General features: G+C 39.6%; 1 protein-coding gene across 2 annotated transcripts in view; it reads left to right on the top strand.

The window, feature by feature from the left end:
* Window positions 1–23,729, top strand: part of FBN1 (fibrillin 1) — a 227,174-nt gene that overhangs the window by 178,306 nt on the left and 25,139 nt on the right. For both annotated transcript variants that reach the window (XM_046652577.1, XM_046652578.1), the window contains exons 43-53: window positions 1,957–2,028; window positions 5,102–5,227; window positions 8,126–8,248; window positions 11,934–12,059; window positions 14,029–14,145; window positions 15,248–15,376; window positions 16,001–16,120; window positions 18,489–18,614; window positions 22,613–22,762; window positions 23,136–23,201; window positions 23,462–23,578. In XM_046652577.1, coding sequence (XP_046508533.1) covers window positions 1,957–2,028; window positions 5,102–5,227; window positions 8,126–8,248; window positions 11,934–12,059; window positions 14,029–14,145; window positions 15,248–15,376; window positions 16,001–16,120; window positions 18,489–18,614; window positions 22,613–22,762; window positions 23,136–23,201; window positions 23,462–23,578 — 1,272 coding nt within the window. The remainder of the gene's footprint in view (window positions 1–1,956; window positions 2,029–5,101; window positions 5,228–8,125; window positions 8,249–11,933; window positions 12,060–14,028; window positions 14,146–15,247; window positions 15,377–16,000; window positions 16,121–18,488; window positions 18,615–22,612; window positions 22,763–23,135; window positions 23,202–23,461; window positions 23,579–23,729) is intronic.

Genomic DNA, 23,729 nt, shown 5'->3' with positions numbered 1-23,729 from the left:
GTAGCTTACAGTGGATAATATATATCATGTATATCGTGATGGCATCACTTACTAAGGCTATTAATTTAGATTGAATGCACTATCATGCATGTATTGACTAGAGTATTCTGTAGTGTCTACTCCATTCCCCACCATGATCTGTAATATATTAAATCTATATTGTCTGGTGCTACCTGACAACTCACAAACAGAAGATTCCTTTTTTAGTGAAATATACCATTTCATCCATTGTTTGCTCTAAAAATAATGTAATAACCATCACTTAGAATTATGAATTATCTCCATTCTGCAAGATGTCTCAAGACCAGGGGGTGGCAAACTATAGTCCATGGGCCAAATCCAGCTCACCATCTATTTTTGTATTGCCCTCAAGCTCAGAATGATTTTTACATTTTTAAATGGTTGCAAAAAGGAAAAAGAATAATGTCATGACCTGAAAATTATATGAACCTCACATTTTGGTGCCTGTAAATAAAATTTTATTAGAATACAGGCACTAATTTATTTACATATTGCCCATGGCTGCTTTTATGAGATGGTTGAGTAGTTTTAATAGAGACTGCACAGCCTGCGAAACCTAAAATATTTACTCTTTAGTCCTTTAAGAAAAAATTTGCTGGCCCCTGATCTTGACTGATGCTCTTCAAATCTTTTAATCATACATACCTATCAGCAGAAAACCTGGGGGTTACATACACTTGGTGTATGCATTTACATGTAAAAGTATATGTGTATATGTCTTTATATTTGTTTTCAGTTATATTGAAAAGTGTATTTATTATTTTCATGAACACTTCTATTATAAAATATACACAAAATTAATTTGAAGGAATTTTACACAGATAGATAGAAGTCCTAGTATTTTCTTTTTTAGCTTATGAATCATTGTATCTTCCCCTGGAGACCACTTTAGAGACCCCTGATAAAGACTGTCATTTACTTTCAGAAATGTCTGTCTGAGTTTTAAGCATTTGCATACTCCTAATATAAAATGCAAGATTTCTTCTTCATGTTGAATATTGGCCAAATCCAGTCATGGCTTTTCATTAGCTATGCAATCTGCACACATGTTAGGAGTCCCTGAAATTTGCCTGGATGACAGTGTTAGCTGGCACGACAATTGTTTGAAGTGGACACTCTAGATTAAGAAAATAAAGCACTAGGAAAAGAACATGCTACCTTTTGGTTAAAATACTTCTAGAAAACTTTTACTAATTTTCACTGGGTTTGACCAATAAGGCAATGGCCATTTTGAACTTAAACTGATACCATGCCATATAAGTTACATTCGTGATCTGGAATTACAGAATCTCAGAGTTAGAAGGGACCACAGATGACATTTAGTTCATCCTTTATTATCAACTTTGATAAATTCAGGTGTGAGAGAGAAAGATAGAAGTTCTAGAGAACAAGAGAGCTAGCTGCACCAAAAGAAATCCAGCTCCAAAAATTGAAGTCATGACTTAAGTTGGTTGTTTGACCCGAATTAGTCATTAATAGACCTGATGTCAAGAACTTGGCTGGATTTGCTATGGTCTCCCCCAGTGTGCTGAGGAAATGGCTTTTGTAAGCATTCCTCAAATCCTAGATCCCTTAATGCAGAGTTGGAAAGAGGCACTCTTGTCTGTCCCTGGGTTCAGAGCTGAATGACATCCTTGTAGAAACCCAAATTCCTACAGGCAAGCTCATACAAAAGAGTGGCATAGGATGTGGAGATCTTTGCTTCTCCCTCATTGTTACATCAACATGAGGTCGCTTTCTCTCAGGGTTTGTCTTAAGGACGACAAAGTTGCAACATCTGTAGGAATTTTCAGATTTGTTTTTTGTTTTGAATTCTTCAAAATACAGATAAATACCTTTCAAGAATGTTTACAAGTAATGTCTTTCAGCCTACTCATTGCTCTTTGGTGCCACTGTTCCCACTTCCCTCACCCCACCTTCGTGTAATCACTGCAGATGAATTTGCTACACTGTGTGGAAGTCAAAGGCCTGGCTTCGTCATTGACATTTACACCGGCTTGCCTGTTGGTGAGTTATGATGCCATGTTGGAACTTTCTGGTTGCCTTTGTGTTAAGGGAGTACACACCGTGATTTTCTCGCTTTGCTTTTTTTTTTCTTAGAAGGACAAATCGTTAAACAATGCCATTTAGCTTTATTGAAACACTGATTCTCAGTTTGAAACACAGTGTGCAAACACCCTGTGTAGCTCCACCTAACTGGCAGCAGCATTTCTTGCTCATGATTAAGGGGACTGGAAAGCTTTTCACAAAATTACAATCAAGCTTAGTTGAACCAACCCTAGGCATCAACAAAGAGAGAAATTCTGGGAGTAGGGCCAGTTGACGTTTGATTTGACTATAATTCCCAGTCCTTCCTTCTGACTAAGACATGAGTTTAATATGACTTTTCATACCAATCCTTATGTGTAGGTTGTTCACATAAAACCATTTTGGGGGATCAGTTTTATCTCACATGGAATCTCCTCAGGTCATCTGCTTTGGGAATTTCAGTTGTGGAATAAAAAAAAAAATCTTTCCAATCTGAGGCCCCGTCTGGTAACTGGAGCAGAGACCACTACAGTACTAGAGATGCTTGTGCAAGATTCAGAAGTATTGCACAGCATTCAGCCAACGGAGGCAATGCCTTTGTGGTTTAAAACCAAATAACATAAAAGTAGATGGAAAGTGATTGCATTCTCAGAGTTTTTCCCTAGCGTGATTTATATGCATCCTTAGATGCCCCTCTTAAGTCTGAGCGATTGTGTCTAGTAGCAAACATCACCACTTGCTTTGTTCCACCTTATTCCTAATAAGTAAACTGAAATCCACATCAGCCTTTCCAATGACCTTGTTTAAGAAAACAAGGGTCTGGTCCAGCAATCAGCCTGGCTCGCTTAGTGCCAAATCCATATGGCTCCGCAGTCTAGTCAACGTCCAAAGAAACTTCATGGTTTGGAAAGAAAAACTGCTAAATGACATTGGCATGAAACACCTGGCCCTCGCTGCTTTGTTTTTCCCCTTCCCAAAACAGATCTTTTAATCTCCCCAGAATCTCTGATCCGAAGATAAGTGGTCTTTAGTGGTAATGATTCTCCATGGACATACCAGGCGTGTACCCCAGCAAGGCCTGCCCTCCAAGGTTGGCAGCAAGCAAAGACTTGAAACAGCATTAACATCGTCTGCTAGTAGAGCTGGAAAGGCCTCAGACATCATCTAGGCCAAATGCCTTGCTTTACGGTTGAGGGGACAGAGGCCCAGAGAGGGGAAGGGACTTAGCCGAGGTCACCAGCTAATTAATAACAGAGCTGGGACCAGAATCCAGTCCTGACTCACAGCTTGCTTTGCCTCTAGCCCTTGAAAACTGGAAATGTGATAGTTAGCAATATCCTTATTGTTACCAAATTCCACCATGACAAAATATTTAGATGACTGAGAAACTTTGTTTTATTTAAGCTTTATACTCTCCTTCTGAAAGGTCTTAAGATTGTTGGCATACAGAGCCCATTCGTATGGGGTTAAAACTATAGCAAGTTTATTAATCTTGTCTTAAAATATAAACTTCTCCAAGTTGAAGTTCAAATGAAATCCAGACAGGAAAAGAAAATATAATTTTTAATATGTCTTTTTTGCTATTTTATGCCTAACAATGGCTAGAAATTTGACCCAGCCTGTTATTGTTAAACTTGATAATACATCACATATTTAAAACAAAGGAATGTGTATAATATTTCATGTTTTAACCCATACCAAAAGAATGTCATCTGAATTGTTTTTCTGTTTGCTGATGATACACAGTTGTCATGTTACTTTGCATAACTTTGTAACACCCTGAATGACAAATGTGTGAAAAATCTAAAACCATAATTGCCTGTATTCAAAATAGTAATACAGCCTTTGAGATTCTAAGCTGTTTTTTCCATTAAAGAGGTCAATTTGCCTTCAAACAAAATCAAACCCTTCAGAAAAGTTCTAAAATGAATCGATGGCCTGTCAAGTTTCTCTTTTAAAACAGGGTGGTTTTAGAGTGTAATTCTTCTGAAGTTGCGGCAGCTCTTGTGGGCTCCACTGAAGTCTGTGGCCGTCTTCTTACAGCTTAGGCAAACACAGTGCTCTGCAGAGGCTCCTGACTATAACATGTAAACGACACTCCCTCAACAACAGTAACAGAAACCTGGTGAATTGGAAAGATGGGTGATGTGGACCAAAGCTCTACGGCCCAGGTCCTGACGCTGCTCTCGCTCCCACATCGGTCCTGTTTTAATACTCACCAGTTCCACTTCCAAAACTGGTTCTTAATTTAACACATTTTAATTGACACTTAATATTTCTCAGACAGCATGGTAGGGGGCAGTAACACAGTGGTGTGGCAGCCAGGCCCAGCCTCTGGCCTTAGGAAGCCACAGTCTACTGTGACAGTCCTTCCTCAATCCTGGCTCAGTCTTCACAGTCAACCTGGGCCCAGCTTCCATCCCCACACCTGACTTCCTCCTTGTAGTTTTCATCTCTAAAAGTTTGATTTGGGTCTTTTTTCATATCTTCTATAGCTCTCTTTAACATGTCCATCATCAATACGTCCCAGGAGGAAGGGAGTGTGGAAGTGGAATTTGAAAGGTCAGAGTTGGCTATGACCATGGGCTCCTTCTCTGTTCTTCACCAGCTCTCCTTTCCCATTCTAGTCAAACACCACCACACACTTTGGGTAGAGAGGCCATTTACTCTCAGCAGTTACTTTTATTCTGCTCATCTGGTGCATACCCAGTGGGTGCAAAGATGGCTGCTACCTGGGCAAAGCTGATGTTTTGAAACAAAACCAAAAAAACAGACAGTAAATCCAGATAGACATATGTGTGTCCGAAAAGCAGTTTAATTGTTTCAGTTTGCTTTGTATTGATGTCCCCCACTTCCGTCATCAGCACCTCAACACACACCCCCACACGCTGGCACACGCATGCGCACACACACATACACCGCACTTTCTCTTCTTTGGTTTTAGACCTTACGTAGAATGTCAAGTTAGAGGCAGCTGACTTTCAATCCCAATTTATCCTGCCCAGGGACCATGTGCTGTGCTGTAACTCACACGTGACTGCTCTGTTTCTAGATATTGATGAATGCCGGGAGATCCCAGGGGTCTGTGAAAATGGAGTGTGTATCAACATGGTTGGCAGCTTCAGATGTGAATGTCCGGTGGGCTTCTTCTATAATGACAAGTTGTTGGTTTGTGAAGGTAAGTGATGTTGTCACTGTATCATGTCCAGAAATGAGCCAACTAATGAGCTGCTTACCCACACACGCTTGGCCAATTTCATAACATTGAAATTTCAGAAATTCATCAAGCTCAAGCAATAGTGAAGGGCACCGTGTGGAACAACATGAAATCTCATGTAAAAAAAAAATCCCTAACTCCCAGTGGAAAAAGCAGGACGTACATTCCCCAGCCCCCGCCCCCCACACACAATGTATTAGATTTTTCCAGCTGATATGAAAAAGCCTTGAGTTCCTGGGTGTGTCAGATAGATTGCTTTTGTTTCACATTGCTTGCAAGTGAGCATGAGTGGTGGGCAGTCATCTTGAGTTGAATCTCAAAATCAGTGTTCTCTTCCAAATGGAACCTTTGCTACTCCCAAGTGAAAACAAGGTTAATGCAAATATTCCAAATGCATGAGAGAATTCCAAATGGCGAGAACAGCAAATTCGATTTTATATGAAGAATGTTGGCATGCATGCAAATGGTACTTTTTTCATTTTCAAATTACCTCCCCTTGCCGTGTGTATGTGCTGTGATTCTGCGCATTCCTTACAGCACTTCATATTTTTCCTACATCTGGGGAAGATAGTCTTCTTTTACATTTGAGTAAAAGGGACATTCCTGGTTATTAAATATACCATGTGCCCTAGGATAGCTGGAATAATTTTCTATTTAATACTTAAACTTGAGGCCTCTAGCAGAGTTTTTGTTCATGTTAGAAAGGGTTATTACCCCTTAGAGTATGTATTAGAGAACATATGTCAACCTTTTAACATTAAAAAATCATCATGTAACCTGGCGACAACTTACAGACCAGGAGTAAAATTATAGTCCCAAGCACATGCTTATTAAATTCTCCTCACCAGGCTTTCGGTTACTATGGCCAAGTTGGCACATGTCCCTCACTCTGCCTGCTGCAGGGGAGTAGAAATGGGGTGATAGCCATTCAGAGCCTCCCTAAGGCGATAGTCATTTCTGGCGTTGGCCTGGCCCCTGTGCTTTTGGAGGCATCAAGGATCAGGTGTCTGAGGAAGAAGCATGATAGGGGAGAGGAGACAGGAGCCCCCAGCAGATGATCCTACAGTGCTGGAGTGGCGGCCTTCCTCCTAGCCACAGTCTCACACCTTTCATGCATAGCTCAAGATGACTGACACCTTCTTCTGGCATCTCCCCTTCTCTTCCCTTCAGAGATCCTTTTGATGGTTACTCTACCTAGGTGCCTCTTTGGTACTTGTATTTGCTGAAGCAGCAGCCCTTGGCCAGAACCCATAGGCAAGGCCACCCATGACCACTATATCAACCTCGACCTTGCTACACACGTGAGATTGAAAATATATGGCTTCACCAGTGCAAGGCACTTTGCTGTGAGGGAGCATTCAGTGGATACTGAGATTACAAAGTGCTCCAAATTTTGGTTTCCATTTCACAGAATATTCATCTTTGGAGTAAATGTTTAATCCAGGGTCAGCTGCTTCCCAGCACACTCTTAGCTCTCAGAACCAGAAATAAAGTTTGATTTAGTACATGCCTCAGCAACACTGAAATTGGAATGGATTCGAGACGTGATTTAGGGAGCATCCATGCGTCTGCTCTCCCCAAGTATGCATATAATCAGATGTTAGGCATCTGATGCATCACAGAGATGCTTGTCTGTGACACTGTTTGGCTTCTCCCACACAAACTACCCTCTGTGTTTCTGTATACTCCGAATTAAGAGCAAGGCAGACGTGGTGGGGGAGGTGGTGCTGGGTGCTGGACCTATTGTTACCCGAGGCAAGCATACTTCTGCTCTTGTATCTATTGCACAGAGAGGCACACCCCACCACACATTAGACAGAAACTCCCACTGGCTATAGTCCTGAGTTTTTCCGCCACAAAAGCACAGGCCTCAGAGGCATAGGTTGATGTGTTTGCCGCCCCCTTGTGGAAACTTCTTTGGCTGAGCCAACTTCTATGTAAAACTCCAGCACCGGTGCTGAGGGCTGACTCCCACCATTGTTACAGGCTATTCCCTTTACTGTACTTAGACTGAATTACATTATTTCATTGAAGCAGGGGCAGGGAAGCTGTATTTTGCCCCACAGGATAGCCTTGACTGTGCAGTAACTTTTGCAATGCCATGAGTTTGAACTATATTAGGTATGTGTTTAAGAAAAAAAAAAAAAGATAGGCAAACATAGCCCAAGCATAGACAAAGCTCTGGAGCACACAATATCCATTTTATTCTTTTCTTTCATAATGAGAATTGGATTGTTTTCAGTAGATTTATGGGCAACTTCTCATGTTAAGTTTCCTTGGTTTCACTGCCATGTGGCAGTAATTTAAGCAGGAGCCCCTACAGCCTGGCAGCTTAGAGCACAGTCTGTGGACCAGGAGCACCAGCATCACCAGGGAGCTATTGAAAATGCAGGATCTCAGGCCATTCCCCGACATGCTGAGTCAGAATCTGCCTTTCAACAAGATCCCAAGTGATTTGTGTGCACATTAAGGTTTGAGATGCTCTGTTCGCCAGACCTTACAACTTTCCAGACAAAAGTAACCTGACTAGTCATAAAACCCTGGGGCTTTGAGCAAATACAAGATTTCCTAGGATATTAGTCTATACCCATATCAAGTCCTGGGCTCTAACAGCTGAGTTTCATGACTTTTTTCAGAGATGAGCATCATTGGAGTCCATATGTGGTCATGAATCAAGTACTCACATTTATGAAAAGTATTAGTAAAGCAGAAAAATTAGAAAATGAGTTTCCAGTCTTCCGTTGTCTGTTCAATAGAACCAATCAAAATTAGAAAATATAGATCTATTTTCTGTGAGAGGCTTCATGGACTTGACACCAGATTCTGTTCTCCTTCTAATTAAATTCTCTCTGCTTGTAGATATTGACGAGTGTCAGAACGGGCCGGTGTGCCAGCGCAATGCCGAGTGCATCAACACCGCTGGCAGCTACCGCTGTGACTGCAAGCCCGGCTACCGCTTCACGTCCACGGGGCAGTGCAATGGCAAGTAGTCTCCCCCAGCCCAACCCCTGTCGGGACGACCCAATGGTTATCGCCATCAAGCTTCAGATACTTGGACTTCCATTGAGATGGTTAGGTTGAAGACTACATGAATTAAGACTTAGACTGCTGAGTTCTAGTAAACTGGAAAAAAGGAAAATTGTTGAAATGTCTAAACACTTAGTTTTTTTCCCTCTTTATAGATGAAATGTTTTCAAAACAAGAAATAAATCATGTACGTACATGAGTTCATAGTTGGCTATCTGCTGCCTTGTTGCAAACACCCATACCCACAAACACACACACATACTTCCTCAGCCAGTGTTCAGGACCAAATACTTCTTTTCCTTTCCCATAATCGCCCTTAGGCAGGTGAGGTTGTCACCATCCCAGGCACACACCCCAAATCTGGACAGTGAAGCCCTCCTAGCTGTGCAACATTAACCTGCATGAACCGAACAAAGAGAACCAGCAAGGTTGCTCCTCCCCCTAAACATCTTACAGACGACAGGTCACTCACTGAGGGCAGCACACGTCAACAGCATGTGTTAGCTAGAAAGTCACCCACAGTAAGATGAGAAACTCTCCTCTAGAGCTGAGGTTCTTTTGTTGTTCCCTTTCGCCAGGGATGTGGTAGAAGTAAGAAGGATGAGTGTTACCCACTGAAATTGATCGAGTTATTAAGTATCTGATGGTAGCCAGTGGGATCACACTTAAAACACTGGTGTTTCAGCCCAGAAAACAAAATAATACCTCAGAATGATTTTCATGTAAGTTTTTGAGTAATTATAAATCATTATATATTTAGCAAGGAGTCAGGAAGAATGTTCTTTTGCTTATGGTTCATTTCACAGGGAGTTTCCTGGATATTTTACGCATTTGTGAATAAAACACCAGGGAACATGGTCAGGTTTTCCTTCGCTTCCCTTGGCCACCAGTGATTAAGTGGTAGGAAATGCACTGCTCTCTGTAGGATGTTTTGCATTGTTTCATGAGACCTTGGTGGGAAGAGGGTGTAATAGCAAAACAAAAACTCACTTTGAGAAGCAGGACTTGTTTTGTTGAGTTTAAAGGAACATGTGCAAGTGTTTAGCATTTTGTCAACAGAACCGTTGTTGTCCACGTATTAAAAAAACGCGACAGGAAAAGCGGGGACGTCTGTGATAGGAACCACAATACCCCAGTGAAATTTGGCATCGATACCACTTCCCTGCATTTTGCTCTTAATTTATATTTCTTTGAAACTGGGTGAAATAATTCCAATCAAAATAAAGAATTGCTGATAATATAGAATGTGTCATTTCACACCATTTCACCCTCAGGCAAGAAGTTATTTATACATCAAGACAGCATGTCCAGCCAGGGCCTGCTGGGGCTTAAGCCCTGTCATATTTTCTTGTAGAACATTAACATAAATAAAACTCATCAGGCGTTAACCAGAGATAAGTACTTGAGTGAGTGTTATTTGTAACCAAATCTCAATTTTCCTCGTTCGTGGAAATCCTTAGAAGAAAAGGAATGTACTTGAGTTTTGCAACTATTCAGGCTCTAGAGTTGAAGACTTCACTCTGGAAATGTCTTCAGTTACATCCTACTTTAAAAATCTTTTAAAATGTCTTTAAATGCTATTGTATACATGGCATTTTTCACACGTACTGCAAAATATTCCTCTCCTTCTGTGTTTAAAATGAAAAGAACTAAGATTTTCTTTCTGTCATGATATTTTTATTTGAATTCATAAGTACATCATTTCCTACCCCAAATCACAGCTGGCCTTAATACCCACATTGTTCCTGAGGGATCTGAGGGGGCAATTAGTTATCTAAGCCCAGGATACTAGTCTGACTTCAGTAGAGTTAGAGCAAATGCAGCCTCCTTCTGAAATATCTTGCTCAGAGAAAGATGAAAGATAGGTTCTTCCCAACCACTTCCTCATGGTCTCCTCTCTCTCCACTCACTGTATGGGTTTTTTCCTCCAAAACTCTCTGTTTAGATCTCCTATCTCAACCTCAGACCTAATCTCCTGGGAGTGCAAATCCTGGGGCTTGTAGAAACCCAGTTTTCTGGTCTCAAGACAAAGTGAACTTCATAGTCAAGTTCTTTAGAATTATATCTTTCTGTTTCACCAATAGAACCCCAAAGTACTCCATGTTTCATTAAAACCATCATGAAATAGGCAACGTAGGAAGGAAAATTCCTAATTGAGGATCCTGTTCTAAGAAGATCCTTAATCTCTGTATTTCCTGTGGGCCCCAGAGATGAAACAGACCTGGTCCCTTGTGTAGTCCCAGATCCAGTACTGCCTGAGGGCGCCCAAGGTTTGGGCCAACTGTGGTAGGCCCTGAGGTACCATTCCTCAAATCAGCTCCCTTCACAGAGCTTGGCAATGGAAATGAATTTCCTCTGCCTATCCCAGGGAGCAGTTTGCTCCTTTTAAATCCATTTTTTTCCAATGGGAATAATCACAATTTAAGTTAACTAGCATTTTTGCATAGGCCAGCGGTGGTCCTAAACTGTTCTATCCCAATTTCCCCTCTTAATGATATACTCAGCCTCACTTGAGACTTTTAAATGGTACAGTGATTCACCAACTCTGAATGTTCTGTATATTGGAAGGAAGTCATTGTAAAAATGGCAGCCTGAGCACATGAAATGAAAGGGATATCTTCTCTTCTGGCATGGGCACAACTGCTCTGTGCAGCAAAAAGTGCCCATTCCCGGTTGCGGCCTTTTTAGTAAACAGGGCAGGCGAACAGCAAGTTTGGGTTATACACCTCAGAGCAGGTGCTGCTGTGCTAGACAGCGTCTACACCCCAGGTGGCTATCTGCTATTTGCATTCTTTTGTGACAGTAGGAAAATCAGAATGATACAGTGCTCTTCAAATTACATTCGCCCTAAACAAAGAATTTTGAGAGCTTTAAAAAATTAAATTAGAGACATAAGTAGGCATGCAATTATGTCATTTGTGGATTCATGCAATAAATTCTGCCCCTCTGATAATCAGATTTCAGGAGAGCAAGAAATATTCACTTGAGGATAAATATAATTTAGAGCTTAAAGACTGGCAGAAACAAGATGAGAGGGCTTTCCTTTTAATATGTATGAATGAAAAGAAAGAAACATCATTAGAATTGTCAAGTGCTAAAAGGAGCCGTATGTAGACATGAAGACTTGGTTAAGATGGAACAAAAGGTTGTGGAAGTAAGACAGAACAATGAGGTGAAACTTGAACAAGGAAAGTGTGGGTTGTCCATCAGGAAAACCTATCTTAGGAATGGGATTTATTTGACTTTGTTATAAATTTCCAGAGGAAACTGTGAACGGCCCATGATTTGAGGCACCACATCTTGACCAGACAAAATACTTCGGTTCCACAGTCTGTGATGCTGCTAAGGCAGATGATCAGATGGATTATCTCCCAACCTCTTCCCCATTCTACTTCTAAGTTTTCTCACTTTTCAGAACATTTTTTGGATATTGCTCATGTATTGCTAACATACTCTGAATATGCCCAGTAGATGAGAGTAAGTTTTAACCAATTTTGAGGCAAAAATAAATACAATGCCTGTGTCTGTTTTACTGATTTAATTTAGAGCTAGAATTGATCCTGAGAACAATATCTGGAAGTAAGTTAGTCAATTTGATTTTGTCTTCTAAGCTCTAACTTAAGATACTTTTTATCTACAGATCGCAATGAATGTCAAGAAATCCCCAATATATGCAGCCATGGACAGTGTATTGACACAGTTGGAAGCTTTTATTGCATTTGCCACACTGGTTTTAAAACGAATGCTGATCAAACCATGTGTTTGGGTGAGTATATGATTATCATTTCATTCTTCCTTCATATCCTATTGAAAAATTCATTTGCATCTGAATGTACATAAAAGTTAATTCCAGACCTTTCAGTAGTTGTTTTGTTATTTATAAAATAAAAACACAGTAGGCATGTAGCATTAACATCTCTTGGTATTTAATCTTTGGCAATCTCAACATGATAAACCTCTTTCTTGATATTCATTTGGCTGTAAGTTCAGAAAAACTTTTGACTAAGGGATCACTTGAGAAAGATAGTAAGACAAAAAGTTACTTTTTATGATGTTAGTAGCCGTTTATTCTTTTCTAATATTTAGGTGGGTTTGCCTTATTGGCAGCTTTTGAACGTTTGAGTGTGAGCATTTTCGGAGAAGGGTCTATAGTTTGTACCATATCCTCAAAGGCAAATTTACAGATCCTACAAAGGCAAAAAAAGTAAAGAAACATTTTCCTAGGAGGAAAAAAACTCAAGATTTAAAATCTCTTCCTTGGTTTCGGTACTCAGTCAGGATGCTAATTTAGAATCAACTTCAAATATGTAATCAATCATTTTCTCTCTTTCCCTCCTTTCTTTATCTACTTTAAAGCAACATCCATTAAGTCTTTTGGGGACTTCATGAACATGAATCGGTTTCACAGCTGGATAAAGAACAATCAATAGAATAATGTTTGAAGTGCTTGCCTTTGTCTATAATTGGATTCATCCAGTAGGGAACATTCTCATAAAGTTTTGTCTTCTTCAGAGCAGATAAGTTTTAAATTAAAGGAGTATAATTAGCCTGCTCATCAGTGGGGAGCGAACCCCAGCATATTAATGAGACCCTGTCCAACTTACTTTCTCCCTCTTGCATCTAAATTATCTGGAACCCTCTACCAAAGAACCTGCCCTACTGAAGAACTCCACTTGCTTGGCTAGAAATGAATCAAGGCAGAAGCTTTTAATTGCTGGCAGGATGACTCATCTGGATGCAGTCAACCACAAACACACACTGGAGTCACTTTGGGGTCAGCAATAGCTTCCTGATTTAGGATCACAGATAATTTATCTTCATGTCCAAAATTTGAAAGGAAAGGAAATCCTAACTCTAAACACTACATTTTGAGAATCTGACGTGTTAACTTCCACTCCCTCTCCTTCCCTTTGTCCTTGCCCTCCTCATTCTGCCTTACTCTCAAAAACCAGCAGCATCAACTTTCTTTCATTTTAACTTGTTTCCTCCTTAATATCATGCACACCTACTCTTTATAAGAAAGATGTTAGCTGCTGGGGCGAAAAGCAAAGACTTATAAGACGCAAAAATAGCTCTACAAAACAGTCAAAGACCAATAAAAAGAGAAATAATGCAAGAGTGTATGAGAAGAGCCAAATTAAGTGCCATCACATTAGGAGAGTTTGGAAGAGTGAGATAAGTCACCATGTGGTGAGAATGGTTATAGGTTTTCAGAAGTGGACTGGGAAAAAGGAAAAGATGTCTAAAATGTCAGGTGAGTTAGAAAGCTAATTTATTTTGTTGCTGATTTCAGGGTAATATCAGGTGACTCACTGCTTTTTGGTAATCTGGAGTGAGAATCTTAAAGGCTGAAGTTTGCCAGAGGTGGCAGCAAATCAAGATCCAGATGCGCACAGAATTTTCCATTTCCAAGTGAAAATATTTGAGAAAAGTGGCAAGGGTGGAGAATTCTAGAAGTAAATAGAATAAAATAATTCTTGTCCAGTTCTCATGTCCTTAGCTTGCCTCCTTTCACATGCCAACCAAGGAAACGATTTACTCCTAAGGCTTAGAACCTCGCCTTTTGCTGATTTCTCACAGGGAGCGGCCACTGCTGGACCTAATACCAACATCAAGAAGTTCTCAGCCTACGTATGACACTTTGTGAACCCAAAAATGCCCTTTAACCCCAGGTACCCGTGCAGTCTCGTCTTCCGTTAATAATCATGTTTTTCTATGTCCTTTGTTCCTACTAGACATAAATGAGTGTGAAAGAGATGCCTGTGGGAACGGAACTTGTCGAAACACAATTGGTTCCTTCAACTGCCGCTGCAACCATGGTTTCATCCTTTCTCACAACAATGACTGTATAGGTATGTGTGCAAAATAATCAGTCACCAAGGACAGTCAGTTTTGCATGTGTTCTTTGTAATTAGCATCATCTCCAGTGTACTGGCTATCTTTTTTCAATATATGCCGTCTTATGCATGACAATTGCTTAAAAGACTTGTTAAATATAATATGTTAATTAAATGTCACATATAGTAACTACATACATTATTTTTATTCAGATGCTCATGAGCAGCTATAATTTTTATGTCTACATACTGTGAATTAAACAAATTTCAAAATAAATTTGATTATTTGGCCGGCCCCATGGCCGAGTGGTTAAGTTTGTGTATTCCACCTCGGTGGCCCAGGGTTTCACTGGTTTGGATCCGGGGCGCGGACCTAGCACCGGTCATCAAGCCATGCTGAGGCAGTATCCCACATAGCACAACCAGCAGGACCTACGACTAAAATATACAACTATGTACTTGGGGGCTTTGGGGAGAAAGGAAGAAAAAAAGAAGATTGGCAACAGATGTTAGCTCAGGTGCCAATCTTAAAAAAAAAATTAATTGATTATATTTTAAAGTGTACAAAAGTGATTCTTTGTATAGAAATTACATAGTTCAGGAATAATGTGGACATCTACTTGTCCAGATGTTTCACGATAGCCTCTTAAAAGAAGTAAATTATTGAATCTATAAAATCATCCTTATAAAATATGCTCTATTATTCATAAGCAAGGGTAATAAACCAAATTTTATATTGTGCTAGAGGCTAGTTTTATATACTTCTAATTAAGAGAATATTTATTAATACCCTCAGCTGTATTGTGTATTAGTAATTCAGTTTTAGCCTTTAAAAAGGAAACCTAAAGGAAGATCAAGGTAAACTCATATAAAATTCTAATGTAAATTATTAATCTCTAATTAATAGAATTGTGTGATCTTGTTAGGTTTTGATAGGTGCTTAAAGCCAAGTGTGTTATTGCAAACCAGATCTTCACTGGCATTTCTTATGTTTAGTCGAGCCAGCAAAAGCTGCTGAGATTCAGAATAAGTATTTTTCCCTTTAATGGTTTTTAATGGTTTTAATGGGATTATGACTTTTTTGGGGGGAATATATCAACGGATATTTTTTTGGCAGATGTTGATGAATGTGCAACTGGAAATGGGAACCTTTGCAGAAATGGCCAGTGCATCAATACAGTGGGGTCCTTCCAGTGTCAGTGCAATGAAGGCTATGAGGTGGCTCCAGATGGGAGAACCTGTGTGGGTGAGTGCTGCCTCAGAAAGACCCTCCAAAGAACGCTCCCAGAGACCACTCAAAGAAAGGTGCAGTCTCTATCACAACCCTTCCTTCTGGAAGTCTGGAGGAAAAACATCGCAGTAGGATTACACTAATCCTGCCCGAGACACACACACACACACACACACACACACACTGCTTTCTCCCTTATCTTTAAAAATTAACTTGTCGTACTCACAGAGAACAGATAAACTGTTAAATTTCACAGTTAGACTTAAATTGTTCTATAAGCAACTGTAGTTCCCTTTCTTATATTTTTTTCTTCAAAATAGCTTTGTAGTAAACTCTTATGTAGTTTTTTGGGTGCTCTCAAAAATCTTCGTATCCATTGCCTTTTCACATGCAACACTTTTCTGGAAATATTTAATTTGTGGTAGGTCAAATAAAATATGGCTGTTATATTACACACTTCTGAAAGCCAATAAAGCTTATTTTTATTGAGTCATTAATTTTTCTCCATGATAGAGTTTTGTGGACTTTAATTAGTTTTATGTATTTCTTTGATTTGATTCCAATTTCTTTGAATTTTAATTGCTTGACGGAAATCATGCCAGTGAGAACCTCTATCTTCTTTTTCCCTTTTCTTTGCAGATATCAATGAATGTCTTCTAGAACCTGGAAAATGTGCACCAGGCACCTGTCAAAACTTGGATGGGTCCTACAGATGCATTTGTCCACCTGGATACAGTCTGCACAATGACAAGTGTGAAGGTAGGAGGGCTATCGATATTTGGAAATGAGCAGTTTTGGTTAATGCATTGGCATTATCAAAGTCAAAATTATTGTGATGGTATGTATAATGTCTTTATTTTAGAATACTTAATCAAAAACAAATCCAAGGACAGAGGCTGTGACTTATGTCTCATACTTAGATGGTGAGACAAGGACATCTAATTCTCATGCTGATCTCTGATGAAGCTATTTTGCTCTGTTCATGGGGTGGTCATATGACCCTCTTTTCCAATGTGTTTTATACAACTTGTAAAAAATCCTGGATTACATGTTTTTAGGTACCAATAGGTTGCGACTGAAAATAGCTTCCTGATTCCAGTTAAAATCTTTAAGTAACCAGATTCAAGTTTGAGTGAATGTGGCTATATAATTTATATTGTTTTGACCTAGAGAGCAATGGAAATATGTTACCACAAATAACTTCTCAGCAAATTTTGTAGTACTGCATTCCTCATTGCATATGTCCTTGCATTAAATGAAGGACATTGATTTCCAGACCTTCATAAATAACTAGGGTTGAAAGGATTTTTAAAAAGTCACCTAGTCCATGCTCCCACCTTTCAAGAGATCTACATCTAATGCATAATGAGTAAGAATTTTCTCTACTTTTAATATCATCATGAGAAATTTCATTATATATCCAATTTAAATTGCAGTCAAGTGATAATATTCTAAATGGAAACATTTTATCAAAATTGGGCCTAATTGCGAATTATTAAAAGTGTTGTTTTACTTTTATTAAAAACCAGCATCATTCAATACATCATTAATGCAAAATTCCCCTAGAATGAACAGAATGGAAATGTATAGAAAGAAAAACAACTTCCTGAATAGTCAATAAATGTGCCCATTCTGTAGTCTTTGTCCCCACTCTTAGGAAGTCAGTGTCTACAGGTTAACTTCTACTATAAGAAAAAGAATTACAACCACCAAAAAGAAATATTTGAGCATGTTTACAAAAGTCGGCTTTTCTTTTAAGAAAAGGTTGGATGTTGTGGTGAAGGGAGTGTGGGAATGGAGTAGTTCCATCAGCAGCAGCAGTTCAGATTAGTTAATAAACCACAAGAAGCATGATGCAATTATAAATGCAATGTGTAGCATGGAGTGAGAAAGAGGTTGGTTTTGCATTGTACAGGCAGATAATCACTTTGCATTGCACATTGCTGGAATATCTATTGTGTGGTATTTACAATATTAAGTCAAGATAACAGAGTTAATTTCCTAAGTTCCTTTTAGCTGGAACTTGGGCAATAAAGCTGTGTAATGTGAGTACATTTTGGTGTGGGTAGAACTCTTTGCACAAACATGAAAATAAAGAGCCTCAAGATACAAGAGATGTGTGCTTTGTTGAAAAAATGTATTTCCATAAAAATAGCGTGGCTCAGAATCAAAACTTACCTCTTTTTCACTACAAATTCCTGCTGAAAGTCAGGGGAAAGATGAGTAAGTCTGTTGGAAAGAGTGACCATATTTTTTCCATAAGTAGGGTGATCATGTAATTTATTGACCAAACCAACACACTTTTGAGGAGGGCACCATTCATAATGAGACCAGGTCAACAGGCATAAGCTAGGACTCTCCCAGGTAAACTAGGGCATATGGCTACCCAAGCCATTCGAACTTTATCTCGGACCCCCCTCAGTCACCCCTTTACAGTAGCTGAGATATAAATATGGCACAATTCTAAGTGTATCAGATTCCTGTTATCTGTATGATGAGAGGAAAACTGTCTATACAGGGAAGATTTTTTTGTCTTCAGAAAAATTAACCTGCAAATGAGAGTTCGGAGCCTCATCTTCCGTGATATCTTTAGTTTGTACTGCATAGGATTATTTTCACAGTATTGATGAAATTCATAGTTTAGAGCTATAGCATGGGGTATTGAGAAAAGCATCGTGGATGAGTGGAGGCGAGTAAATTTGGTCCAAAAGCCTAGATCTCTCACTCAGTAACTCATTGTCAACAGCCTTCAAATTTCAGCGCTTCTACTTACTGTGCAGTGGTGAAGTCAGACTCTGGAGTCTCTTGCTTCTTTCCTAGCTTGGGGTGGTATGAAATTACTCCAGCTTTTCTAATTAGCCAAACAACTCAGTCTGGGTAAGAGATGTTTCTCTGCATCCCTTAGAAGGCAATTGCAGATTCCATTTTTACAACAAGAACCGTCAAAACTAATTTTTAGAAGTCATCACAGCTTAGAAGTTCACTCACAGCATTAGGATACAGGAAAATATTTTCATTATTGGAAGAGTTCTAAACTCATTTGCACTTTGTACTTCCACATTTTGCATTTGGTACTTGATGGTGTCGCCTTAGTTTTGCCTTTGTGTGACACATGTAATTCTTTTAGATATTGATGAGTGTGTTGAAGAGCCAGAAATCTGTGCCTTGGGCACGTGCAGTAACACAGAAGGCAGCTTCAAATGTCTGTGTCCAGATGGGTTCTCCTTGTCCTCCACTGGAAGAAGGTGCCAAGGTAAGTGCCTTTGAAGGCTTTAGACTTTCATTACTCTGTGTTTATTTGTTGTGGTTTTATGTTTGAAACATGGCAAAGCTTTGATTCTTTTTGAAAGAGAAGAGGGAGAGTTTTCATTCACCCAGAGGTCTAATGATTACCATATGTCAGAAAGTTCATTTTTACTTTTAAGGTTAAAAACTCATCCATCAAGTTATGGTTGCTTGTACAACAACTATCCTGGCACTTAAACCTCTCTCTGCCCCTAAGAACAGTGATGCAAACAGGTCAGTCTGAGGGGGATCAGCCCTGAGCCACTGAATATGGCAAAGCCTGGGGGAAGTTCAGCTACGGATTCTCTGCCTCTGAAGAGGTAACCTGTGTAAATATGAGCCAAAACCTAGACTTTCAGACAGAAAAATGCAGATTAACCAGGATGCCCCTAGGTTAATGTGCCCTTCCCTTACATCACAAGTTTTCTAAGAAAGCAGAAAAATAAATTTAAACTGACCAGAATTCTTGCTGGGCCATCGTCTGTTTTCAGGAATAATACTTGTGAACTTTCACAAAAAAAAAAAAATCAGAAGGGAGCCTGAATTTAAGCATAACACAGTGTATTATGTCCCAGAAAACTGTTTATAGATTTACTAAACAATGCAGTTGTGTGTGTCTATCTGTTTATACAAACTATTTTAATGAATTCAGAACCAAAAAACCCCCACACATACACACAATTCCCCGCCCCACCCCCCAGTGTTGTTTTATTGTTCAGTTTTCTTTTTCTTGGTCATTTTGTTTTGTTTTCTTTTGCTTTGCTTCCATATTACCAAATAAGGCAATGGATATCATTTGCGATTCCAGAAATTGGGTCTGGGGTCTCAGCCCTGCCATTTTTAGCCTAGGACAAGGCATTTAATTTTTGGAAGTCAATTTCTACATTTTACAGAAGAATCACCTGCCCAAGAAATCACTGAGTATGTAACAAAGCTTTGTTAGTTTCTCAGTCCTTCATAGACTCTTGTTATGGTTATTCTATTGATTCACTCTTTACGTTTCTCCTGGTCGTTTTGTTACCCAATTTTTAGAAATGTGAAGCAAGAGAGTTGAGAATCCTCTGGTTGGTTTGCTCTTGTAGATAGCCGTCAGAGGCCCATGTGAATTTCAGGGTTGTGGGTGGGGTGGTGCTTGATTCAAGCAGATATTCTGTCTGTATGGTTCAGACCAGCCAGAGAAATTCTAACTCCTACTCCCTTGTTTTTGTGTGCCTTTGGCTTAGCCTGAGTTTGGAAGGAGAGCAGTGAGAAACCAGGTGTGAATCTGCCGATGTGGCAGGCCAGAGGAAACTCATAGGCTATTAATTCAATTTGCACTGGCCTGTCAGAGAGCAAGCTAACGCTGCAGGAAGAGTCAGCCCAGCTGTGAGCAGTCCTGCCACATGCTCAGCTCCAAGAGGCAGAGCCAGAATTGAGGAATGCAAGCAGGGAAAGTGACTTGTGTAGTTCTGATGAAATTTAAAAGGTCATTAAGGCCTCTTTGCAGATGGACCGGTAAACAGGCACCCTAGCGAGCCCTAGTTAAAGGATGTGGGCGAGCCCAGCTCTCTTTCCTAATGCAGGGTACCTTTGATTAATAAACCAATTCTAGAGAATCACCACAAGCAAATGTAAATCTCCCACAGAGCACAGATTTTGCTGGAGCCAGGGGATTAAGAACTGGGTTTTTCTTATAGGATGACAAATTAGGAGTCAGACTTCTCTTGCCCAGGAAATGAGAAAATTCCACAGAACCACAGGTAGTGTTTTTGAAGGAACAAATAGGATAGGACTCAGGTGAACAGATCCTGGCACCTGAAGGCCATACATGTAAATAAGCCACTCCTATTTACAAAGTTCAGTGAAGGGAATTCATCATTTAGGCTCACTCTGAACTTCATGTGTTTGAGCCTCTGTGTAATGCCTAGATTTTTTTCCAGGGGTGGGGGTGGAGTGGTGTTGGGGAGGCAGGGCTGGGGGGTGGAGTACTATCTGTGATAAAAGGATAACAGAATGAGAATTTTAACAAATATTTATTAGAACCTGCATGTATCCAGGTTTAAAAGAAACATTACAAGCTGGAAGACATAGGAGAGAATTAAGTTTTAATACATTTGTGGAGACATTTTTGTGTGTATAGTCATGTGCCATATAACAACATTTTAGTCAACAGTGGACCAGATATACGACAGTGGCCCCATAAGATTAGTACCATATAGCTTAGGTGTATAGTAGGCTATACCATCTAGGTCTGTGAAAACGTACTGTGATGTTCGCACAACAATGAAATCACCTAACGGTGCATTTCTCAGAACATATCCATTGTTAAGTGATGCATGACTGTAGTAAATAAATTATATCTTAAGACAGTTGTAGGCATAAATAATAAAAACAAGATCAATAAATGCAAAACATTGTATATGAGTGAACTTGAAATAAAGTAAATTAAAGGTGCCCTTCAAGAAACTATCATTTGTTACATCTTGAAGCTCCTCAGCAAAGCAGACATTTGGATGGCAGACATGCTTCAGGACAAAGACTGACGTTTATTGCTCTTGGCCTTCAGAGGAGTGGTTCATTGAAGGTGCCTGCTAGGTCCTAGCTATAGCAGTTGTGGAGGTAGAGTAGAAACCAGAGATAATTTATCCAGAACAGTTGGTAGCCATAAAAAGTTGAACAAGTTCGTTGGGGAGGCCAACTTAATTTGACTTTCCATAGCCTAGTAAATATGATTGATAGACAGATATTTTTTACTTTAATTCATGAAAATTTTTCTGCTGTGGTCTTTGGCAACTCAGCTATTCTTTCATTGTCTCCTTTGTCATGAAATAAAAGCTGGTGAAATTGTCTTAACAGAAATGCATAGGTGGCTATAGTATGCTACTGGGATTGGAAAACAGAAGAAAGCAGACCTGGTCAGACATAAAGAAAGGGGAATTGTGCAAAATGGATATGAAAGCATTTCCTTAAAACCTACAGCTTTTAGCCTCTGTGTAACTCAAGAGGCGTTTGCAAGGTTTTGGAAGTCAAGTTTGAGAAAAAACACACTCCAGGCTTTTGGATGAGCTCACTTTTTAGTGTTACCCAATTTGCTCTATAAGAAATGGAAGAGTCACTTTCCAAAATTATGTCAAGCAATGTTGGAGAATTTTGTAGGAACTAGATCCCATCTTCCATGTTGGAGTCACCAAGAAATAATTGATATTAAAGAAATTTAGTCTTTAAAAGAAAGATTATTCTCCCTCTCGTCCACCTATCTCCCTGCCCTCCTCTTTACCTTCACTGTCCTGTTGAGGTAAACAAGCTTGTGTGTGTGTATGTGTATGTGTCTGCGTGTGTGTGTGTAAAATCTGCAGAAAGCCCTACATGCTTTTTGTAGAGAGCAACTCCATAAGTAGCTGCTTCAGTGAACGACTATTGTATTGTATTTTTGCCATTCCACAAAATTGCCGCATCTTTATTTGTTCTGTGCCTGGAATCTGAGGTTTTATTTTGGTTCCAGGGCTTAGGGGACACAGAATAAACAGCATAGTGTGATATCACAGTAAGTACTAGAACTGGGAGGTCTACCCTAACCCAGTGTGCTTGCTCAATGTTATCCAAACACATGCAAGTAGAGCTATCAATGAAGGGATCTTGTGAATGATTCCATCTCTGAATGTCCCCATCCTGAAGTCACTGATGATGTCAGTTTTGATATGTAACAATGTTAGTTTTTACTGTTCACATCAGGTTATTTTGGAAAATTGGCTAAAATGAGAAATAATAAGGTGAAAAACCACATACGTTTGTTCATCAGATCTCATTACAAAAATTGCCTACGATTTTAAAGATCTCAGCTCTGTTACTATTAGAATCACTTAAGGAGTATTAATATAGCATTGAGAAGAGAACACATTTAATAGGATGGAATGCTTCTTATTCACTATTATACAATGACAATTTAGTAGGGAAGCCACTAAAGGGTCTTTTGAATTTGTGCTGCAGATTTGCGAACGAGCTACTGCTATGCGAAGTTTGAAGGAGGAAAGTGTTCGTCACCCAAATCCAAAAATCACTCCAAACAGGAATGCTGCTGTGCCTTGAAGGGAGAAGGTTGGGGCGATCCCTGTGAGCTGTGCCCCACTGAACCAGACGGTATGTCTGCCATCTGCATTTTTCTTTGGGCCATTCAAGGTACAGACTGCCCATGAAATAAGTACGATTATAGGCCTTCAAGAAAATAAGACAACTTAATTTAATTGTGAGTCTAACTAAAATGTTCATTAAAATCATTTCATCTTGGGAGCTAGGTAGTTATTTTCTTCTGAACTAAGTCAGAGCTGCCCAAGTAGTAGTTGCACCAGCTCTGGGAGCCTTGTTGACTTTCTCTGGTTTCTGGGCTTGTCTTGTTCATTGTTTCTGGATACGTGCAGCATGTGGCAATTTGACCACTACACAATGTTTGGGGAGGAGCCTGTAGCCAGTTGCCGAAGGTCTATCTATTAACGAGTGTGCATCTCCACCACAGAGGCCTTCCGCCAGATCTGTCCCTATGGAAGCGGGATCATTGTGGCAATTGATGATTCAGCAGTTGGTGAGTCGCTTGTGCTGGATTCTCAGCTTTTCTTAATATTCTCAAACAGCCTCTTTCTTGCCCTTTTCCAGTTGTTCTTATTTCTCCACATCTATCTTGAAAGATTAAGCTCTACTTTTTTCTTTTCATTTAGAGACCAATTGTATTATTGTATTGTAATGTTAGATATTTCATTGGTTAGGCACTGAAATGATCACAATTTACCTTTGTGTTTAAAAAAAGTACCTTGTTATTCGCTGTTTTTTCCTTCTTTGCTTAAGATATGGATGAATGCGGAGAACCTGATGTCTGTAAACATGGGCAGTGCATCAATACAGATGGCTCCTATCGCTGCGAGTGTCCCTTTGGTTATATTCTAGAAGGGAACGAATGTGTGGGTGAGTAATAAATCAGTTTCTTCCACTGGGATTTTATGAATTAGAAATTAAGCTGCACAGCCATCAACAAAACGAAAAGACAACCTAACAAGTGGGAGAAGATATTTGCAAACCACATATCAGATAAGGGGTTAATATCCAAAATATACAA

This window comes from Equus quagga, chromosome 2 (assembly GCF_021613505.1).
Source record: "Equus quagga isolate Etosha38 chromosome 2, UCLA_HA_Equagga_1.0, whole genome shotgun sequence".
Classification (NCBI taxonomy): domain Eukaryota; kingdom Metazoa; phylum Chordata; class Mammalia; order Perissodactyla; family Equidae; genus Equus; species Equus quagga.
Note: the sequence above shows the minus strand (reverse complement) of the source record. Positions and strands in the feature narration are given on the sequence as shown.